The sequence below is a fragment of the Python bivittatus genome, unplaced genomic scaffold (assembly GCF_059951505.1).
Source record: "Python bivittatus isolate LINGU-HERP-01145 unplaced genomic scaffold, Pbiv_v1 ctg000610_np1212, whole genome shotgun sequence".
NCBI lineage: Eukaryota > Metazoa > Chordata > Lepidosauria > Squamata > Pythonidae > Python > Python bivittatus.
The window spans coordinates 59,694,613-59,712,160 of NW_028277088.1; the positions used below are offsets into that span (position 1 = coordinate 59,694,613).

The 17,548-nt window shown below is 36.7% G+C and overlaps 1 protein-coding gene across 3 annotated transcripts in view; it reads right to left on the reverse strand.

Moving 5' to 3' along the window:
• The window catches only part of GLIPR2 (GLI pathogenesis related 2), a 60,023-nt gene that overhangs the window by 12,103 nt on the left and 30,372 nt on the right, over positions 1–17,548 (reverse strand). For all 3 annotated transcript variants that reach the window (XM_088150151.1, XM_088150150.1, XM_088150149.1), the window contains 3 exons: positions 11,920–12,028; positions 9,038–9,141; positions 6,897–6,974 (listed from right to left, as the gene is read on the reverse strand). In XM_088150151.1, coding sequence (XP_088006277.1) covers positions 6,897–6,974; positions 9,038–9,141; positions 11,920–12,028 — 291 coding nt within the window. The remainder of the gene's footprint in view (positions 1–6,896; positions 6,975–9,037; positions 9,142–11,919; positions 12,029–17,548) is intronic.

Genomic DNA, 17,548 nt, shown 5'->3' on the forward strand with positions numbered 1-17,548 from the left:
TAGTTTCATTCCTTTCTAAAGATTTTAATGTCCATTCCCCAATTTGGAGAGACTCTTTGGAACACATCAACATTCTCTTTTGTTGTTTAATCACCCTAAATAATTTGATGTCATCAGCAAATAGAATTACCTCACTGCTGCCTCATTAATTTCAGCTCATTTATGGACAAATTAAAAATACAGCAGTTCCAATATAGATTCCTGAGGAACTTTACTGTTTATGTCCCTTTACTGTTCTTGCCTTCATTGCATTGATCTGTGTTTTATGTTTTTAACTACTTACCAATCCATAACATCCCAATGTTACTAATTCTGCTCAGCTTTGATGAACTAGTTTTTTTTATCACTGAGATGGTGAAGGGTCTAAGAGTTAACCTGTTTAGACTATCTTTGGAAAAGACCCTGATGCTGGGAAAGATTGAAGGCAAAAGGAGAAGAGGACGGCAGAGGATGAGATGGTTAGATAGCATCACTGAAGCAATGAGCATGAAACTGAGCAAACTCAGGGAGGCAGTGAAGGACAGGAAGGCCTGGCGCAATATGGTTCATGGGGTCACGAAGAGTCGGACACGACTTAACGACTAAACAACAACAACAAAAATTGATCTATTGGACTAGACCCAACTCTAGTCACCTCTGTAGGAATGGTATCAAGGATTACACTGAGATTAATTGAATATAAGCATCTCTAGTGAATGTGCTTGTACATATTACCTAACCACCAGGAGGCAGTATGTGACCTGTTTCATTCTTAGTGGGACTCATCAGGTACTTGTAGCCATTGAAATTAGCATAGCAATTCCTCTGCTAGGAACTGAACTCACAGACCACTCTCCTTTATACAGTGCACCAAGATTTAGGAACTATAACAGCCTTGGGAATCTAGATTACTTGACCTCCAGGGAATCAAGTAATATGTAAAGCCACAGGAATGTATACTGAAATAATCTCTCCCCCCTGCCACTCTGGGGTGTAGAATCATGAAACCTCCAGTATGAGGGCATGACATACTAACAGTTCTATCTCTCTAGTCTGAGAGGTCATATAAAGGAAGATGTATACTACCTATGTGGCGAATGTGCAGACTGCAAACCTCCTTCCAAATTCACTGGGAGCCAACTAGCATCTGAGTTTCAGTATATTTCAAAAGGAAAATATGTCTCTATAGAGATGTCTTTGGCCCTTAGACATAACCAGGTGCACCAATCCCTCCCTCTCCTGAATAGAAAAAAAATATTTTTTTTAACTTAGAGGCAGAATTCTGAGAAACTGGACTGAGGCAAGAAACAAATGCGATTTAACGTCTTCCCACAATTTCAGAATTAACTGACTAGAATTCCAGGAAAAAGGGAAATCCAGGTATATGGAAGTAGTCTTGCTTATTTCTCTGGATATAGGAAACACTTTAGCCAGGAATCTGTGTTAGACCTTTGATTTATTTTGCTGTAGTCTTTTGTACCTATGTCTTTGAACAAACTGGAGAATGGTATATAATATCCACAGTTGCCATGTATTTTGGATTGTCTTCATTAAACTAGCTTTAAACCATTTTTCTGTGATAAAAGCCTGACCCTAGGAATAAATGAATAATTTGTAGTGGTCAACCACCATCTTGTGGTCCAACTGGAACACTACATCTTATTTTAGATTTTTTTTCCTTTTAAACTTGTTTGGAAACAGCTGTTCTACAGAAGCAGTTCTGCATTTTTCTCAATAGGAAATGGTTGCATATTAATATTTGAAATTAAAAAGGTTATTTTTTATTTTAAATAAAATTTGTAGTAAAAAGTAGCCCAATGTTGTTATGGTTGAGGGGGAGGGGCACAGTAGAGAGGTGCATGACATTGTAGCATAGTACTCCAGCGATATGAACCAGCCTCCTGATGTGCTGGGGATCCCAGGGAGGCCAGACAAATTTTATTTGAATCATCTTCTCCAGGATTTAAAATCGGCTATTACCTCTGCAGTAGCTAAATTTTGTGTTGCCACAATGAAAATAAGGCAAAAATGGTTAAAGTAATTGGTTTAAGAAAATCATTTTTATTTTTACTCCTAATATCACATTCAGATCGGTATTTCTTAATTAATCAGTTGCTAGGGGATATTTAGTCTATATCATAGTTTTTAGTTTTTAAACTTATTACTTGGGTAATGTATTAATATGGTAATAGAGGAGTGTATGTAATATTATTACGTGATTTGTCTTTTAGTATATTGTTGTATCAATTTGTTTTACTCTGTTACCATTCTCTTAAATTCGCTAGTCACTGACTGAATAAAGATGTGTTCTGATGTGCTGGGGAATTTTTTTAGAGACAGAGGTTTATCCTTCTGTCATAACACAGGCTGTGGGCAATATAGCATGTAGATCTTCAGAAATTATTGTGCTTTTACATACTGTAGGATTAAAGCTCTATGATGATGTGTCTTATATATTACCTAGAGAACAAAACATAGGGATGTCATATTTCATTTATTTATTTATACTGTTTACATTTTTTATACGAGTTCTCATGAGCTCCATGGTGACCATGGGCTTGTCCCAGGGTATCTCAGGCTCAATATATGTAGGCAGTCATATATCATATCATATATATGTTGTCATGTCAAATCAAATCTTTATTACGGTCATAGACCAGCATAAAGAATTGTGTATGAATTGGGCAGCCACAGAATCAAATCAACTAGATGACACTAGATGAAGCATCAGATGAGACATCCAAAGCACTGGGAGAGAAAAATGAAAAACAAACCTAACTGAGCATGAGCATGAGTCCTAATTCAAGCCTACACTGTTGTGGTAAGGAAGGCAAAGTACTTGTATTTCTTCCTTATTGTATCAGTGGGCTAACAGCAGGTAGCTTTCTTTAAGGTTGCAAGCCCTTTTAGAGAGGGGTAAGCAAATAGATCTCCAACCTGGCTACAACATTTTTACACATGATTTTGCCTACAAAATCACTCAGATTCACCTGTCTTAGTTATGCCAAGATCTGATGTGGAAATTGCTCTAATCCAACAGTTTACAAACTGGTAAGGAACTTCAATGATTCACCATATAGGTAGTACTCCATCTGACAGAAGTGTTGCCCAAATGCTGTCATGGTACATCCTGCTTTAAAATTGATAAATGCTATGTGTGTTTCAAGTAATTATTGGAATTGCAGTTTGAATTTTGTCAAATTGCAAATATTTGGTCAGTGCGTCTACACCCAGATCTAAATACAGCTTGATTTTCTCTAGTTCTTTTATTCCTTTTAGTTAACAGATTGAGATTGAGAAGTAGAATTTCACATTTAATATTCTAATTTCAGCAGACTACCTCTGTTTTGCTTTCTTTCTTGAGTAATGGGATAACTGCCATTTTCTATTTTTTTGGCAAGGTTTTATTTTCCCATATTTTCCCTAATAAAACTTCAAGACTGGAAACCAAAGATACCATGGCAGTCTTATTGTGCCTTCTCATTCTTGAAGCATCTAATGGCTTTTTTGGATTTTGTCCAATCTTGGTGAGATTTCATCTACAAAATAAATTTCTGAATTGAATTTGAGTAGTACTAGCATCCAGAGTTCGTTGAGCTGAGCAGTTTAGAAGTTCTTTGAAATATTTCTCCTACTGTTCTAACTTGTCTTTCTTGTTGCATAGAAGTCTGGCATTTTCATCTATTACATTGCTGTATATTTCCTCTCCAGTTTTTTCATAAGCTGTAACAGTTACCTTTCTATTTTTTTTTTAATTCTGTTGCTTTTGGTTCCAATATACTTCCTTATCTTGTCTAGCTTTTTAACTAAACCAGTGTTACTTTGGAATCAGGCAATACTTAAATTGAATTAAATAAACCACCCAGGTTCATTTACACTATATTTGCACTATAAGTAACATATTTTCACATTAGACCAGTGGCTCTCTAATTGCTCATGTTGGTGTGCTCTTAAGTCCTTCACATTGTTTTCACATTCTTTTTGAAAGGTGTCATCAGTATCTAGGCACTTAACTTGCTAATATTTAATCATTTAATTCAGTTTGATTTTCTATATTTAACTTAAATATATACTTAAATATATACTTATTCAGCATATTTAGTGATATTTATTCCCCCTAAACAACTGTCAGTAACAGAATTCTGAAATTTCTGCATAATCAGGATACGGTCTATTTGATTTCTTGTTCATTTACTGGCTTCAAATTTATGGCTGTCTATGAACTGATAAAGCTGAGTTGATAAAGCTCCTCCAACTCCATGTTGACCAGATTCAGTTGTGGATCCACTGTAATAGAATTAAAAGCTGGTACTGTATTTCAATTACGACAGTGCCTTCATTTGGTATTCAGACATAATGGTCTGTTTGCAACAGAGTTCAGACATTAGGCCAATGATATTGATTGGCCTTCAAAAATGGTTGTTGGGTTTTGTTGATACTTTCTAAGAATGCCATGCAATGGACGGTTTAACTGGCTTTTTATTCCTGCTAGAGGAATTTATATTGCCCCAGATTGAAAAATCACAATATATTCAATTAAAAGTTTTGTTGCTTTCAGAACTTGGTCCAGGTGAATTAGGATTATCTAAGCTTCCTGATCTACTGTCAGCACTTATATTTTAGATTAGTTTAAGTTTACAGCATTGAACTACAAACAAAGAGTATTATAAAGATAAACATTAGGTCCTGTATTTGGAAGAATTTTGGAACAATTGGAATATTTCACATCAAGTTAAGTTAGGAATGGTTAAATTTGTGGTATTGAGGTTAAGGGGTTGGATTGGCACATGGGAGACCAAGCTCCACCCTCAGCCACAAAAACTCACTGGTTAACTTCAAGCCAGTCATTCTTTCTCAGTGTAACCTACTTCATAGTTTGTTGTTCTGGGAAAAAAATGGGAGGAAAAAGTGCTGCTTCTAAACAAAAGATGGGATTTCCCTTCAGCTTCTAAACAAAAGATGGGATTTAAATCTAACAATCAATTCTACATAATTTATATAAATTCTAATAATGAATATATGATCTAAAGATATAATGAATACAATAAAATATTTTATTCATGTTTCTTGGGCACTTCACAAAATGTTAAAATCTCTTGGCTCCTTATACTCCAAGTATAAAATGGGTGAGAGGATGCTTTATATGATAGGGGCTTCTCCCACTATTGACCCATTTAGGGTTAATAGTGTATACTTTTGTTAATATGGTGCTGAAAATCTTAATACAGTTTAAAGAAGGCCTTTGCAGAAATTCATCTGGTGTGCCAATTGCACCCATACTTCGACTAGGAGGCCATTAAGACAGTCACTCATGTTTTAGTCACCTCACATTTAGAGTATTGCAATTACTATACATGGGGCTGCCCTTGAAGACCACTCAGAAGCTGCAGCTGGTCCAGAATGAGCAGTTGTGAACATGACATGGCATGCCCATATAACACCTCTGATCCATGAGTTTGACTGGTTACCAGTAGGCTTTCAGCTGCAATTCAAGGTGCTGGTTATCACCTATAAAGCCCTTTATGGCACAGGTCTGGTTATCCAAGGAACCAACACCTTGTGTAGTTTCTGCCCATCCCATACCCTAACCCTCTTTTAACTTCTTTTAATTGCATTTTATGTATATTTTATATGTTTATGTATGTCAAAGACCACAATAAAGTTTACTTACCTACCTACCAGCATATCCCATATAATTAAACAGTGTCACCTGATGGGACCCAGAAAATCTAGAGCCTGCACTCTAGAATGCACCTGATGGGAACCAGTATGTCATTCTAGAGCCTGCACTCTAGAATGACATACCTCAGAGATTTGTATGGTACTCATCATGACCTATTTAAATGAGCCCTTAAAACTTGGCTCTTCCCCCAAGCTTTAGTCTAGAATCAGTGACAGACCCCTGTGGGATGATTGTATATTTTTTTTCCATTACTCTTTCATATTGGTATTACAGTAGACCCTAGCATTGATAACCTTGGGTTGATGATATATATCTTATATATTCATCAATAAGCTAAGAATTTTAGGTGCCAAAATACACTTAAACAATTGGGTTGAGCTAATCCATGGATGGGCTTATCTGCAAGTATGTACAGTAATACTTTTATAAAGTACCCATGTATCCCATATATATTCACATATAATCCCATCCATGGATAAACCGACTCTGAAATTTTTAACCAAAATACCATGAAAAATTGATAATCTGTGGATTATCCATGGGTAAGCCAATTGTGAAAATTAAAACATACAGAAATGGTCAGCTTGTCTGCCTGTCAGTATCTGCGGGTGGCACATTTTCCATGGTATTTTGGTTAAAAATTTGTGGATTGGCTTATACATGGATGGGCTTATATGCAAGTATACATGGTATTCACTTTCTATATATGACCAGGGTCTCTTGACCAACATAAAGAAAAGATTGATCTGTATTCCACATAATCCAGGTTTAACAATGTGCTTAAAAATTGAGCTGTTTCTTCTGTTTTAATTTTGGGGAGGTGGTGGAGCAGGGGGTAGTTTTTTTCTTTTGTCTTTCAGTTGTATATTAAAGTAATAAAATAGCCCAGGTAGCATCTAGAGTTTGTTTAAAGCAAATTCACTGAAAAGAAAGTCCAGTACATAAATAAACATAAAGCAATTAATAAAACTTCTGAGTAATCAATTTCTTTTCTGAGAAATTAGACTATACCTGTATTTGGAATCAATGACCCTTTATATTATGCCATTAGAGGAATATTTTAAAATGTTATCAGCTCCCATATACTCCTAGGACTCAAACATGCTTTCTGTCAATATTTGAACAGCATGTTCTTGTATCTCTGTCAGTATGAGCTTAATTTTTACAAACTGAGAGGAAACCAAAAGTTTCTCTTTGTGCTGTGTTACAAAAGCAGTGCCAAGTCCACACTTACCAGTCCCAGACGAAAAACCTGGGCTTTGAAAATTATAATTCTTGATTTCACTATACCATCTGTCAGCTACTTCACTTCCTGCAAAACAAATAAAACAGCACAGTATGGATGAACTCTGAAAAATATTCTTCTCTTCTCTTCTCTTCTCTTCTCTTCTCTTCTCTTCTCTTCTCTTCTCTTCTCTTCTCTTCTCTTCTCTTCTCTTCTCTTTTCTCTTCTCTCTTCTCTTTTTTTTTCTCAGCATGACAGTTACATATTATCAAATTCTTTTTATAATTCCAGTTTGGTTAAGATACTGACGACTAGCCATGATAACTGATTAAAAATTTTTTAAATAAGTTAAAGGAAGTTTTAAGCACATAATATTATTGGAAGATTTTTTTTTAAAGGCCAGGGGTAGGTCCTACGAAACAGCTTTTGTTTATGTGTAAACAACCTGTAAATATTAAGATATCTGTTTGAACTTTTCTAAAATCTTTCAATTCATTAACATAAACATGCATATAAGAGCAAGGTAAAGGAGGAATGATGATGTTGAGATCCTATACTATGTGTCTTTAAACACATAGATATAGGAACCCCATAATCATGAGCACTGCATGTGATTGGGAATACTTGGGCAAACTGCCATATAGCTCAGCCAACAACATTGCTGTTAAAAATGGGAAAATCCCTATGTATGTCACCTTGAATTCCATGGATAAAGATGGGAAACAAATATGAGATGGTACATGTACTGTGTCCTGCAATATTCCTCTTACAGTTTCACTTACATTCAACCTTTTCTTCCAGTCATTGGGTCACTGTTGTCTAGCATCTTCTAAATTTTTGTTACGCTGCATTTTAAAATTCTCTGCATTTTATCACGACAACCCTGTGAGGCAGACTAAGTAGAAATATTGTCTAGCCTCAAGTTAGCCCATGAGCTTCATGATCAAATGAGGACTTTATCTGGGGCTCCCCATCCTAGTTTAACAATCTAACCACTTCTATAGTATCATTGGTTCACCAAAACTATCCAGCAACAACAAATTTAGGTAGAGCAGCAACAGATAAATGTAAAGAGACAAGACAACTCTCCAAGAGCAGGTTGCTCCCTTTACTCATGGCCACAGAGAATGTATGAAAGAACCAAGAATATGAATGCTTGATGTATTTGCAATTTTGATAGCAAATAATTTCATCTATTTTACCCAGGCTATTTTAACAAATTCTGTGATTATTCACTGTTTCCCTTTCCCAAATATTCTAATATTTACACTGCATGTGTTACATTTTAAAGCACATATTTGGAGATACATATTTAAATTTTGGGGATATATATTTAAACATGAATTTTAAAAAGTCTGCAGATTGATATATAAATAAGTCAGGTTTATGGATGAACACAAGCAAATCAGAAAGGTTGATTTGCTCAAGAAAGGAGTGGGATGAAATATCAGGACAGGAAAAGGAAGAGAGGGGATGTCAACAGGCCAGGTTTGAGGAAAGTTCAAATTTCTTTCATTCATTCATTCATTCATTCATTCATTCATTCATTCATTCATTTTATACAGCCACCCATCTCAGACCAGTGACATTGAGTTCACATAGGTAGGAAAGGACTAAAATTAATTATAGTCCTTTAATTATAAATATATAATTATAATGTTGAAGCTCCTTTTAGAAAAGAAGCTTGAGAATCTTCTCCACAATGCATATTCCTCTTTTCCAAAGACTTAAAAAAGGGATTTTCTTGCATGACACACTTCAGCATTCCTTCTATATGCTACCTCCATTGGCTACAGTCCAACAAACTTGAATGTGTCCTGATTTTCTCTGCCTTATAGGAGTTCAGCTATCTTGTTCCATGAGAATAAAATGAATGTATATAAATGAATGTATACATAGAGCTGTTTCCTTGATGGAGCATGTGAGAAAATTCACCTAGGAGCTTTCACTGCATCACATTTAGAACTCTAGATAGGGTACAATGTCCATGAAAGATTAACAAGCTGTTGAGTACAGCCTTTAACTAGATTTATTAATTGGAGTTCTGTCCATATGTGCTATCTAAAGATTACACTATATAGCAGGATTTGTTCTTTACAGTAAAAGGGTTAATAGAGCATTTCATATATGGGAACAAACATTTATCTTACCTGACTGATTGTATGAAGCCCATGCTAGATTTTCTCCACATTTTCCACTGCTAGATTCAGGACTGTGTTTGAGGATTCTTGTGCTAGCAAGTGCTTCTGAATACCTTGATCAACAACATGTTCATACTTTACAATTATGAACAATAAGCACATATTTACTAAATATAGAGAGTATATAGCATAAAGGATTTAGCCAGAAGTGCACACAATTTAATTTGAGAAGAACATCTTACACTGATGGAAAAAAGACCATCTATTCCCACTTCTCCTGCCATCCTTTCCTGTTTTATTGGGCAGCCTTTGATACTCCATGGATTGTAAGAGCTTAAGGACAAATGGATTGCTCTTGAATATGACCGTCTGACTAGGCCTACAAAGTCCCAGCCCTAGCATGGTGGTATGAATTCACCTCAGGCCTGCACTGTTCCTGGCAAGTTTATCTTCATAGTCTGTGGAACAACACAATCTTCTCCATGTGAAGAGTCAGAAAGCAGGGAGATAGAAGCATATTTGGTTGTCAGAGAAACATCTACCACAGCCAGTGCTATTTGAGAACAGCCTGATACTGGAAATCAGGATTTACCAGCTTTGCTCTGGTAGAGGCTGAGAGCTTCCGGTATTTAAGGTTCCACCTGAGTGTTGAAGCAGCTTTCTGTGACAGCCCCAACCTGGAATGTCTTGTATTCTACTTTTAACCATGTTCTAATTTGTACTTCTTGCTGTATGTAGTTCTTGCTACAATGTTTGATTTGGACAATGAACACACTCTTCTACTGGTAAGAACATTATTCCCTTTGAAGTAGGTCTCTACAGTGGTACCTCTAGTTACGAACTTAATCCGTTCCGTGACTCTGGTTGCAACTCGAGTTGGTCTCAAGTCGAGGTAAAGTTTCCCATAAGGTTCAATGTAAATACGGTTAATCCGTTCCGCCCTCCGAATTTGGTCGCACCACGAGGCAAATTTCCCCATAAGGTTCAATGTAAATACGGCTAATCCGCCCTCCGAATTTGGTCACACCCCGAGGTAAATTTCCCCCATAAGGTTCAATGTAAATACAGCTAAACAGTACTGAAACATATGCATTTTATTTTTAAACCTCAAAAACCTTCCAAACGCCACAAAAACCTTCCAAACGCCACAAAACATACCACAAGCCTCACCAAACGTCTCCTTGCTACCGCGATCTCGCCCACAGGAAGCCGCGACCGCGTGGCAGCAGGGCAAATGCCTGCGGATCCGGTTCGTATCTTGAGGCGGAGTTCGCATGTCGAGGTAAATTTTGGGGACCGGAGCTGGTCGTATCTTGAAAAATTCATAAGGAGGGGCGTTCGTAACTAGAGGTACCACTGTATTTACTGCAATGCCTTTATTGCTGGATTTGCAACAATTGTAACTGCTATTTAACTGTCTCCAGCCTGAGGAGGCAGAATAGCTGCTAGTTTAAGTTAGCCTCAGCGTTATTTTGATCCTACAACATTATTTGGTCTTCTGGTGGCAGCAATTGCTTGGAGTGGGTTTGCACAAGTATGTTTTTTTACCATCACTAAATTTGGATGATCTAGCAACAATTATTCATGCCTTAGTTATACCATATTCAGCACTGTGCTTTATATACGGCAACCCTTGAATGTTCAGAAACTTTATCAGTGTAAAATGAGGCTGCAGTATTGTGATTCTCTGTTGGTTTGACCATTCCTTGAGCATTGTGTCCAGTTCTGGACACCAAACATTAAGAGTTCAGTTGAATTGTTACAGTTCAGAGAATAGTACTAAGGATAATCTGAAGACTAGAAACTAAATCTTTTTTTTGAATTGACATCAGAACCCAACTATGCCATCTGTGAATAGTGTATAGCAGCACAAACATGAATCAAAAGAATAAGGTAGTCTCTTCAGTCTGCCAGGGCATCTGAAGAAAAACCACCACCCTGAATTACTTGCAGAAGGCAGACAATTGGGCAATAGGAAAGCAGAGATAGCATGTGTAGTCCCTCTCACTTCCCTAAAAAGCAGATTCATTTTTCTACAATGGATGACCTGGGATGGGACAATGAGTCTACCAGGTAACAGTATTCACCCTCACTGCTGAGTTGCCATTCAAATCTATTCCTTTAGTGTTCAATGAGCTGCCTTGTATATTATGTGGTATTATGTATCACCTTCAGCTGGTTGGTGGTTTCCTCCCTACACCAGACAGTAAAGGAGAAATTGCTGGCTTAATGTCATCAGCAGAGTTTCATTTTCAATATCTGGAGTGGTCACACTGGGGTGCATGCCATCCCTCTGTATATAATAATTTTATTATTATATTTTTATTATAATAACACAATGAGAGCCAGTTTGGTTAAAAGCACCAGGCTAGAAACCAGGAGACTGTGAGTTCAAGTCCTGATTTAAGCACAAAGTCTGAGGAAGAAGGCAACCACTTCTGGAAATTTTGCTAGGAAAATTCATGGACTTATTGAGGCAGTTGCCAAGAGTCAAGACTGACTTGAAGGCCTATGCATACACACAAAAAGACATACAAAGAGATTAATTATATGCTACATTTATGACACTTGAAGAAAAATTATTCATATAATGCATAAATAAAATATTCTAAAGTGATCTCACTAATTCAAATTATTCTAGCATATAATTTTCTTATTCCACACAAACGCATTTTTATACAAATTACTATGCCAGATTATAGCATGTCACCAATTTTCTTACAAAAGATGCCATTATTTTTGGAGTCAAATACTTTTTAAACATAAAAAAATTATCAAATGTTGGTTTGACTAAATATATTCTTGGGTCTACATTATCAAAAAGATAGTCTGCAACCTAAGTATAATAATACTACCGTGTTTCTAAACCAAGAAGAACTAATTGTACTTACTGCTGTGCATCTCTATTTAATTTTTTGCAGAGTTTTAGTGAAGGAACACCATGCTTCTTCCTGTAGTCATTGTGGGCTCTTAAGACTTCTTCTGAAAATTGCTTGGAAGCTAATTGAGTATAAAACATTAGAAATGTTACCAAACACCGGGAGGACAAACTGCAAAATCCTACAGTGATTTACAAAATCAGTTTAAAGAACAAAATCAGTTTCATTAATTTACAGAAGACGTATCCTACAATATTTGTGACTTGAATATCTTATATGAACACTGAAGAGAAGAGATACACTTTGGAATTAAAATTTGAAATCAACCTGATCCATCCATCCATTCATTATTCTGTCCAACAATGTACTCTCCTGAATAGTTCATTAATTTAGGCATAAATTAAGCTAATTAGCTAACCCTAAGCTAGTATCTCCTACTTTTCTACGGGAATTCTGCTGGACAATTTGGGGGCAACTGTGCTGTCCTTTACTCAACCCTGATCTTTGCCTTAAAATATGTACAGAAAGTTTTTTTTTTTAATATATTGTTGTGAAACCTATGAAACTATTTGGCTGCAATTTTTCAGGGTTTGTATCCTCTGAAAGGTCTACCACTTCTGTTAGTTTCATCCCCTTTTACTGCAAAATGAAACAGTTGTGGGCATTTTGATGCTCCTCCATTATATCCTATGATGAATCTTCTATCAGATCAAATCTCATTTTAATTCAAATCAAATCTTGTTGAACAAAATCTTGTCATCTTGGAATGTCAAATTCAAAAATCCTGGCTATTTTGCACTTTTCTCTGAATAGCTAGAGGCTGTGAGAAAGTACTATCTTCTGTAAAGCCTTTCTCCTTTGTTTTTCAATTGTTCGTTTTAGAGGTGGATAGGTTAGTCCTATTTTTATATTTAGTTACTTTCATTAAGATATTACTGGATTGATCCACTCATAGAAGATGTACAACCTCCTTTACAGACCACCCGAAGAACTTAGTGAAAAAGGGGCTATTAGCTTAGAGCATCAGATGGCATTAAAAAGTACAAAACACATGAGCAGCTATTTCTACAGCTTCATCCAAATAGACACAAATGCTTCAAAAGGGGAGTATTTCTGTACCTTCCCTATCATAGCCTACAGGGTAAAATATAAAAGCACTCCTGTGAGGAACAGAAAGAATGTTAAAGGAGTATTTTGGTCAAGAAGAACTTGCAGCTAACTATTATAAAACAAAACTGGTTCTGTTCACTAACTGTTGTGCAAACTGCCATCATACATGGAAAATTATCTCTCTCATGAGATTTCAACCAATGCTCAGAAAGCTTCTAATGCTATAATGAGGTTTCCAATCATAATGGTAATAACTTATTTCTGCTACTAACAAACTGTTTAGAGCAATGGTGCTAGCCATCCTGCTATTCAAGACATAGTTCTGCTCCTAGAAGAGTAAGAGCACCCTAAATATTGTCCAGTCTAAGTTTTAAGAACCCTACGGCATGTTCTCTGTTTTGTGCCCAACACACTTCTTTGTTTGGAGCTTGGCTTTCCCTCTGTGGAAACGTGTATGAGAATTTGCTGTCTGAAATACTGGCTAAAACAGTCTTTTGGAGTAGGTCTCTGGTTCAGTTTAATCTATTAACAAGATAAAAAGGCATATCCAAATATCCAGCCTATTGTGGTCTTTCAATTCAATCCTTGATAATACTTGGCCCTGAAATAGTCTTTATTAAGATCAAACAAAAGGTCTTGATTTGCACCTGTAAAGAGAGAGATTCAAGATTTTGAACCATTATAACAGAGGCCTCTTCTATAACCCTTCTCTACATTTAAACTGAGGGATAATTATATTAGGTGGTTATTTTTACAATTAATCACAAATAACCTTTCAAAATTCTGCTCCAAATTTGTGGGCAGAAAAATTAGTTGGACAATTTCTCTGAATTTCTTCAAGGGAAATTCTCCAACAATTTCTGAATGTCAGGACTCTGCCTTAGTAGTAACAATGGCATAATAACTTCTCTTGGGATGTAACTGAAGTAAAGCAGAATTACCATTGATTATTATTAGATAGCTATATACATGTCAAGAAGCCACTTTACAGACAGAACATGGTGAAACTGACTGGCTCTGGGTTGGCAAAGGAGTGAGATGAACTGTATTCTTTCCTCCAAAATTACCCCCAAAATAATTCCATCAGTAACTTTGCTACTGTGAATTAGCCCATTTCTCGATTCACACAGTACAATGAATTATAAACTAACCAGATGGGCTGGTTTTGCAAACAAACTAAGCCACCAAATTAAAGCAAAAATTAAAAAAAAAAACACCCCCTCCAACCCTAACCAAAATGAAATCTAACCAAAGTTTAGCATTCATTGTTTCTTTGTAAATTTAGTCAAGTCTATCTTCACTCCATTGTTGGCATTTTATAGTGATATAATCTCAATAATTGTTCTTCCTATTATTTCAGATTCTTTTCCATTTGTGGATCTTGAGAACAGAATGTGTACAATTATTATGACTACCAAATTATTTATAAATCAAACAGAATTAAATTTCTATGCCTCCTTGGAGTAGGATGTGTTCCTTGCTGCTTGAAAAGGGCAATTGTAAGACAATTACTGAAAGACTCACCTTTGACCCAAGAAATCTGAGTCACAAATACTGCATTTTGGGGAAAGATCAAGATGGCAGTGGATTTACAACTCAAAATATTCTTGAAGGGTACTGATTATCTGAACCCATTTCATTTGGGCTTTTAGCAGCAGTGTCTATGGGGGATAGGGTGGCAAAATGTTCATATTTTGTACACAGAAAAAGGTGGGGCTTGCATCAGGATGCCATATCTGCCATCTTGTCCTCTTTGATTCCCCCCCCCCCCCCAGATGCTGCTGCCTTACAGACAAAATAAGGGATTAAGCCTGCTTTGGCTGCTGAAGGATGGTTATATGAGAGGGTATATGTGACTTTTTTTGTTCTCCTGGATTTTACAATGGCTTTTGATTAGGTATGTGCAAAGTGTTCCATCTCTGGACATGATGTTCCACAAAACTCTGGAATATTTCAATAGTTCTCTAGACTATGTTGATCTGGCCAGGAGGGGTGGGGAGGATGTCTAGCAGTTTTCCAGAAGAAAATGGTCTAAAACAGAAAGCAGTTTGTGTTCTGGACCCAGCTTTTAGTTCCTTCTGCAGTCCCTGAATGTTTTTACTATTAATTTGATGTTCTTAACATTGTTCAGTCATCTAGAAAGAACATTTATATAGCAAACTTATTATTAAAATAAGCTGCTGTTTAATGCTATCTTACACTGAATCTTCCATGTCTAAAATGTATAATATGAATACACAGATCTTCCAGCACTCTGAAATATAACCTAGTCCAAATGTACACATTTAGATCTTTTTTTAAAAAAAATGAATACACCGTACAGTTATAAAAGTATTTCAAACTGAACATTTCTACCAATCCACAAACATTAGAAAGCCTTCTAACATATGGAATCCATCAACTGTTTAAATAAAGCATGAATTATTAGGGCAACAGTCAAGGAATAACTTCCTTTAAGGCTGCATCTGTTCTAGAAACAGAACAATCTGTTGCTAACAATATAAAACTAAGCCACTCCCTGTCTCAGTATCCACTGGAGCCTGAAGGACTTCCAATTACAGTCTGTCAATTTGGCATTTTCAGCACAATAGATTTTTTTCAGAACTCATGAAAGGGAACAGCTGGACTTTCCAACAAACTAAGATGTGAGCTGCCTTTATAAAATGCAAGATTTACAACAAAGAATTATATGAATTTGAGCTATATTATTACATGCAGTGCATCTTATACATTAAAGATTTCCAACTAATAGTCCTCAAGCATACCTAGGTATGCAAATTTCTGGTACAGGCACCAAAATAAAATAATTATTAAATAGCCTAAATCTTGGGAGATCTCTCATTTCTCCATAATTTTGGATTCTCTCATCCCAAACATAATTCTCTCTTTTTACTAGCCTTGGTCATTCCCATTACATTACACGATCCAAAGAAGAGCATACTAGCCATGATTCATGGCCTGGTTCATGTGTCATGCCATTGTGGTAAGATTCCCATAAATATAATGAGTGGACTTACATACCATGCTGTTATAAACAGGCAAAATGCATTACATCTTAATCAGGGTATTCTGATTCAGCTTTCCCTTCCCTTTTTAAAAAAATCAGCATTATGTAGCCACTTTTCCTAAAAGTTCTTGCTGCTTTGATTTTACCATCTAAAAATCTATTTGTTAGAACTAAGAAAAGAATAGCTGTTTTCATTGACTCTTCCACCATTCTCTGAAGGAAATGGTCAACACTGTGCCTGTTTCCCAAGAAATGCTGGGTTAAGTAACATCTCCCATTATTATTATTACTTCATGCCTTTTTGAGAGATCTGCCCTTTCCTAGGAAGAAAAGCACCTTGAACTACTCAACTGTTTCTTTCAGCTGGGATAATTGTTTTCTTTTGCTGCAGGTACCACGACAGCTCTCTTGATGTATCATCCAGTGTTTCTTGGTCTACTTCCAAGCAGGGATATCCACGGGGGGGGGGAGGGGGTGTCACACAGTCAAGAAGGTGGTTGTGACCATACAAACTCCCACCCTTTGTATGCACATGTGGTATCAATGCTTCAGAGACCACTTTTGATACTCCCCCTCCAAGGATGCCACTGCTCCTCAAACTTTCTGTAGCCTTTCAGGGTAGGCCAGGTCAAGAAAAAGGCATGACAGGGATTCCAGGAATGTTCTTTATTGTTGTTTGGTAGAATAACAGAATCTTGAAAGCCACTCAGCACTCTCTCCCCCATCTTATACAAAACAAAATCAAGGGGAAGTTATTTTGAGTTTTTTTTCCCACACCCTCTTTCTCAGGACTGTGTAATCTTTTCTGAATGTGCCCTTCTTAGTGGTTTGCTCATTCCTTCCCCATTCCCAAAGCCAGGTCTACATTCCTTCACATTTTTATATTTCCTGGCTTTTACACCTTGATAATTTGCTCAGAAGAACAAGAGCTAACCTTCTTAGACTGTCTAATTCAGACTGCCACAAGTTGGATTTATAGAATTATTTTGTACCTACTGCTATCACATTGTTCAAGTAAATCATGGGAAGAAAAGTAACATTCGTGTCAGAACCTGCATCACCCAACTGTTGTTGTTTTCCATTGTATTGCATTCGTTGGGAGTTGGATTGATTTGTTTCTGCCACTTGTAACTAAGGGGGGCGGTGGCTGTTAATGGTTGTAAGGGGAGTTGGGAAGCAGCTTAACCATATATGGGCAATTTAGAGGGCCAGGCAGCTGGGGCCCAAAGAACCAGGAAGAAGCTCGGGGAGGAAGGAGAGAGGTCAACAACAGGTGAAGAGGAGTCACGACGCCAGGCAATAAGGGGAGGGGGGATAAATAGTGGGAGGTTTACCCAAGGCGTTAGTTTTAGCAATGTTCTGTTTACAAGCTACATGTACCTCTTAATAAAGAAGTATTTATCTGACCCAAGCCTGGTTGTGTGAGAATGCTTCAGAACTGAGAGTTGGACATCGTGGACTTGACAATTCGTTTAGTAGAGATGGGGAGGACTTTGGACAGCCTGCTTGTAATTTCTAGATCTT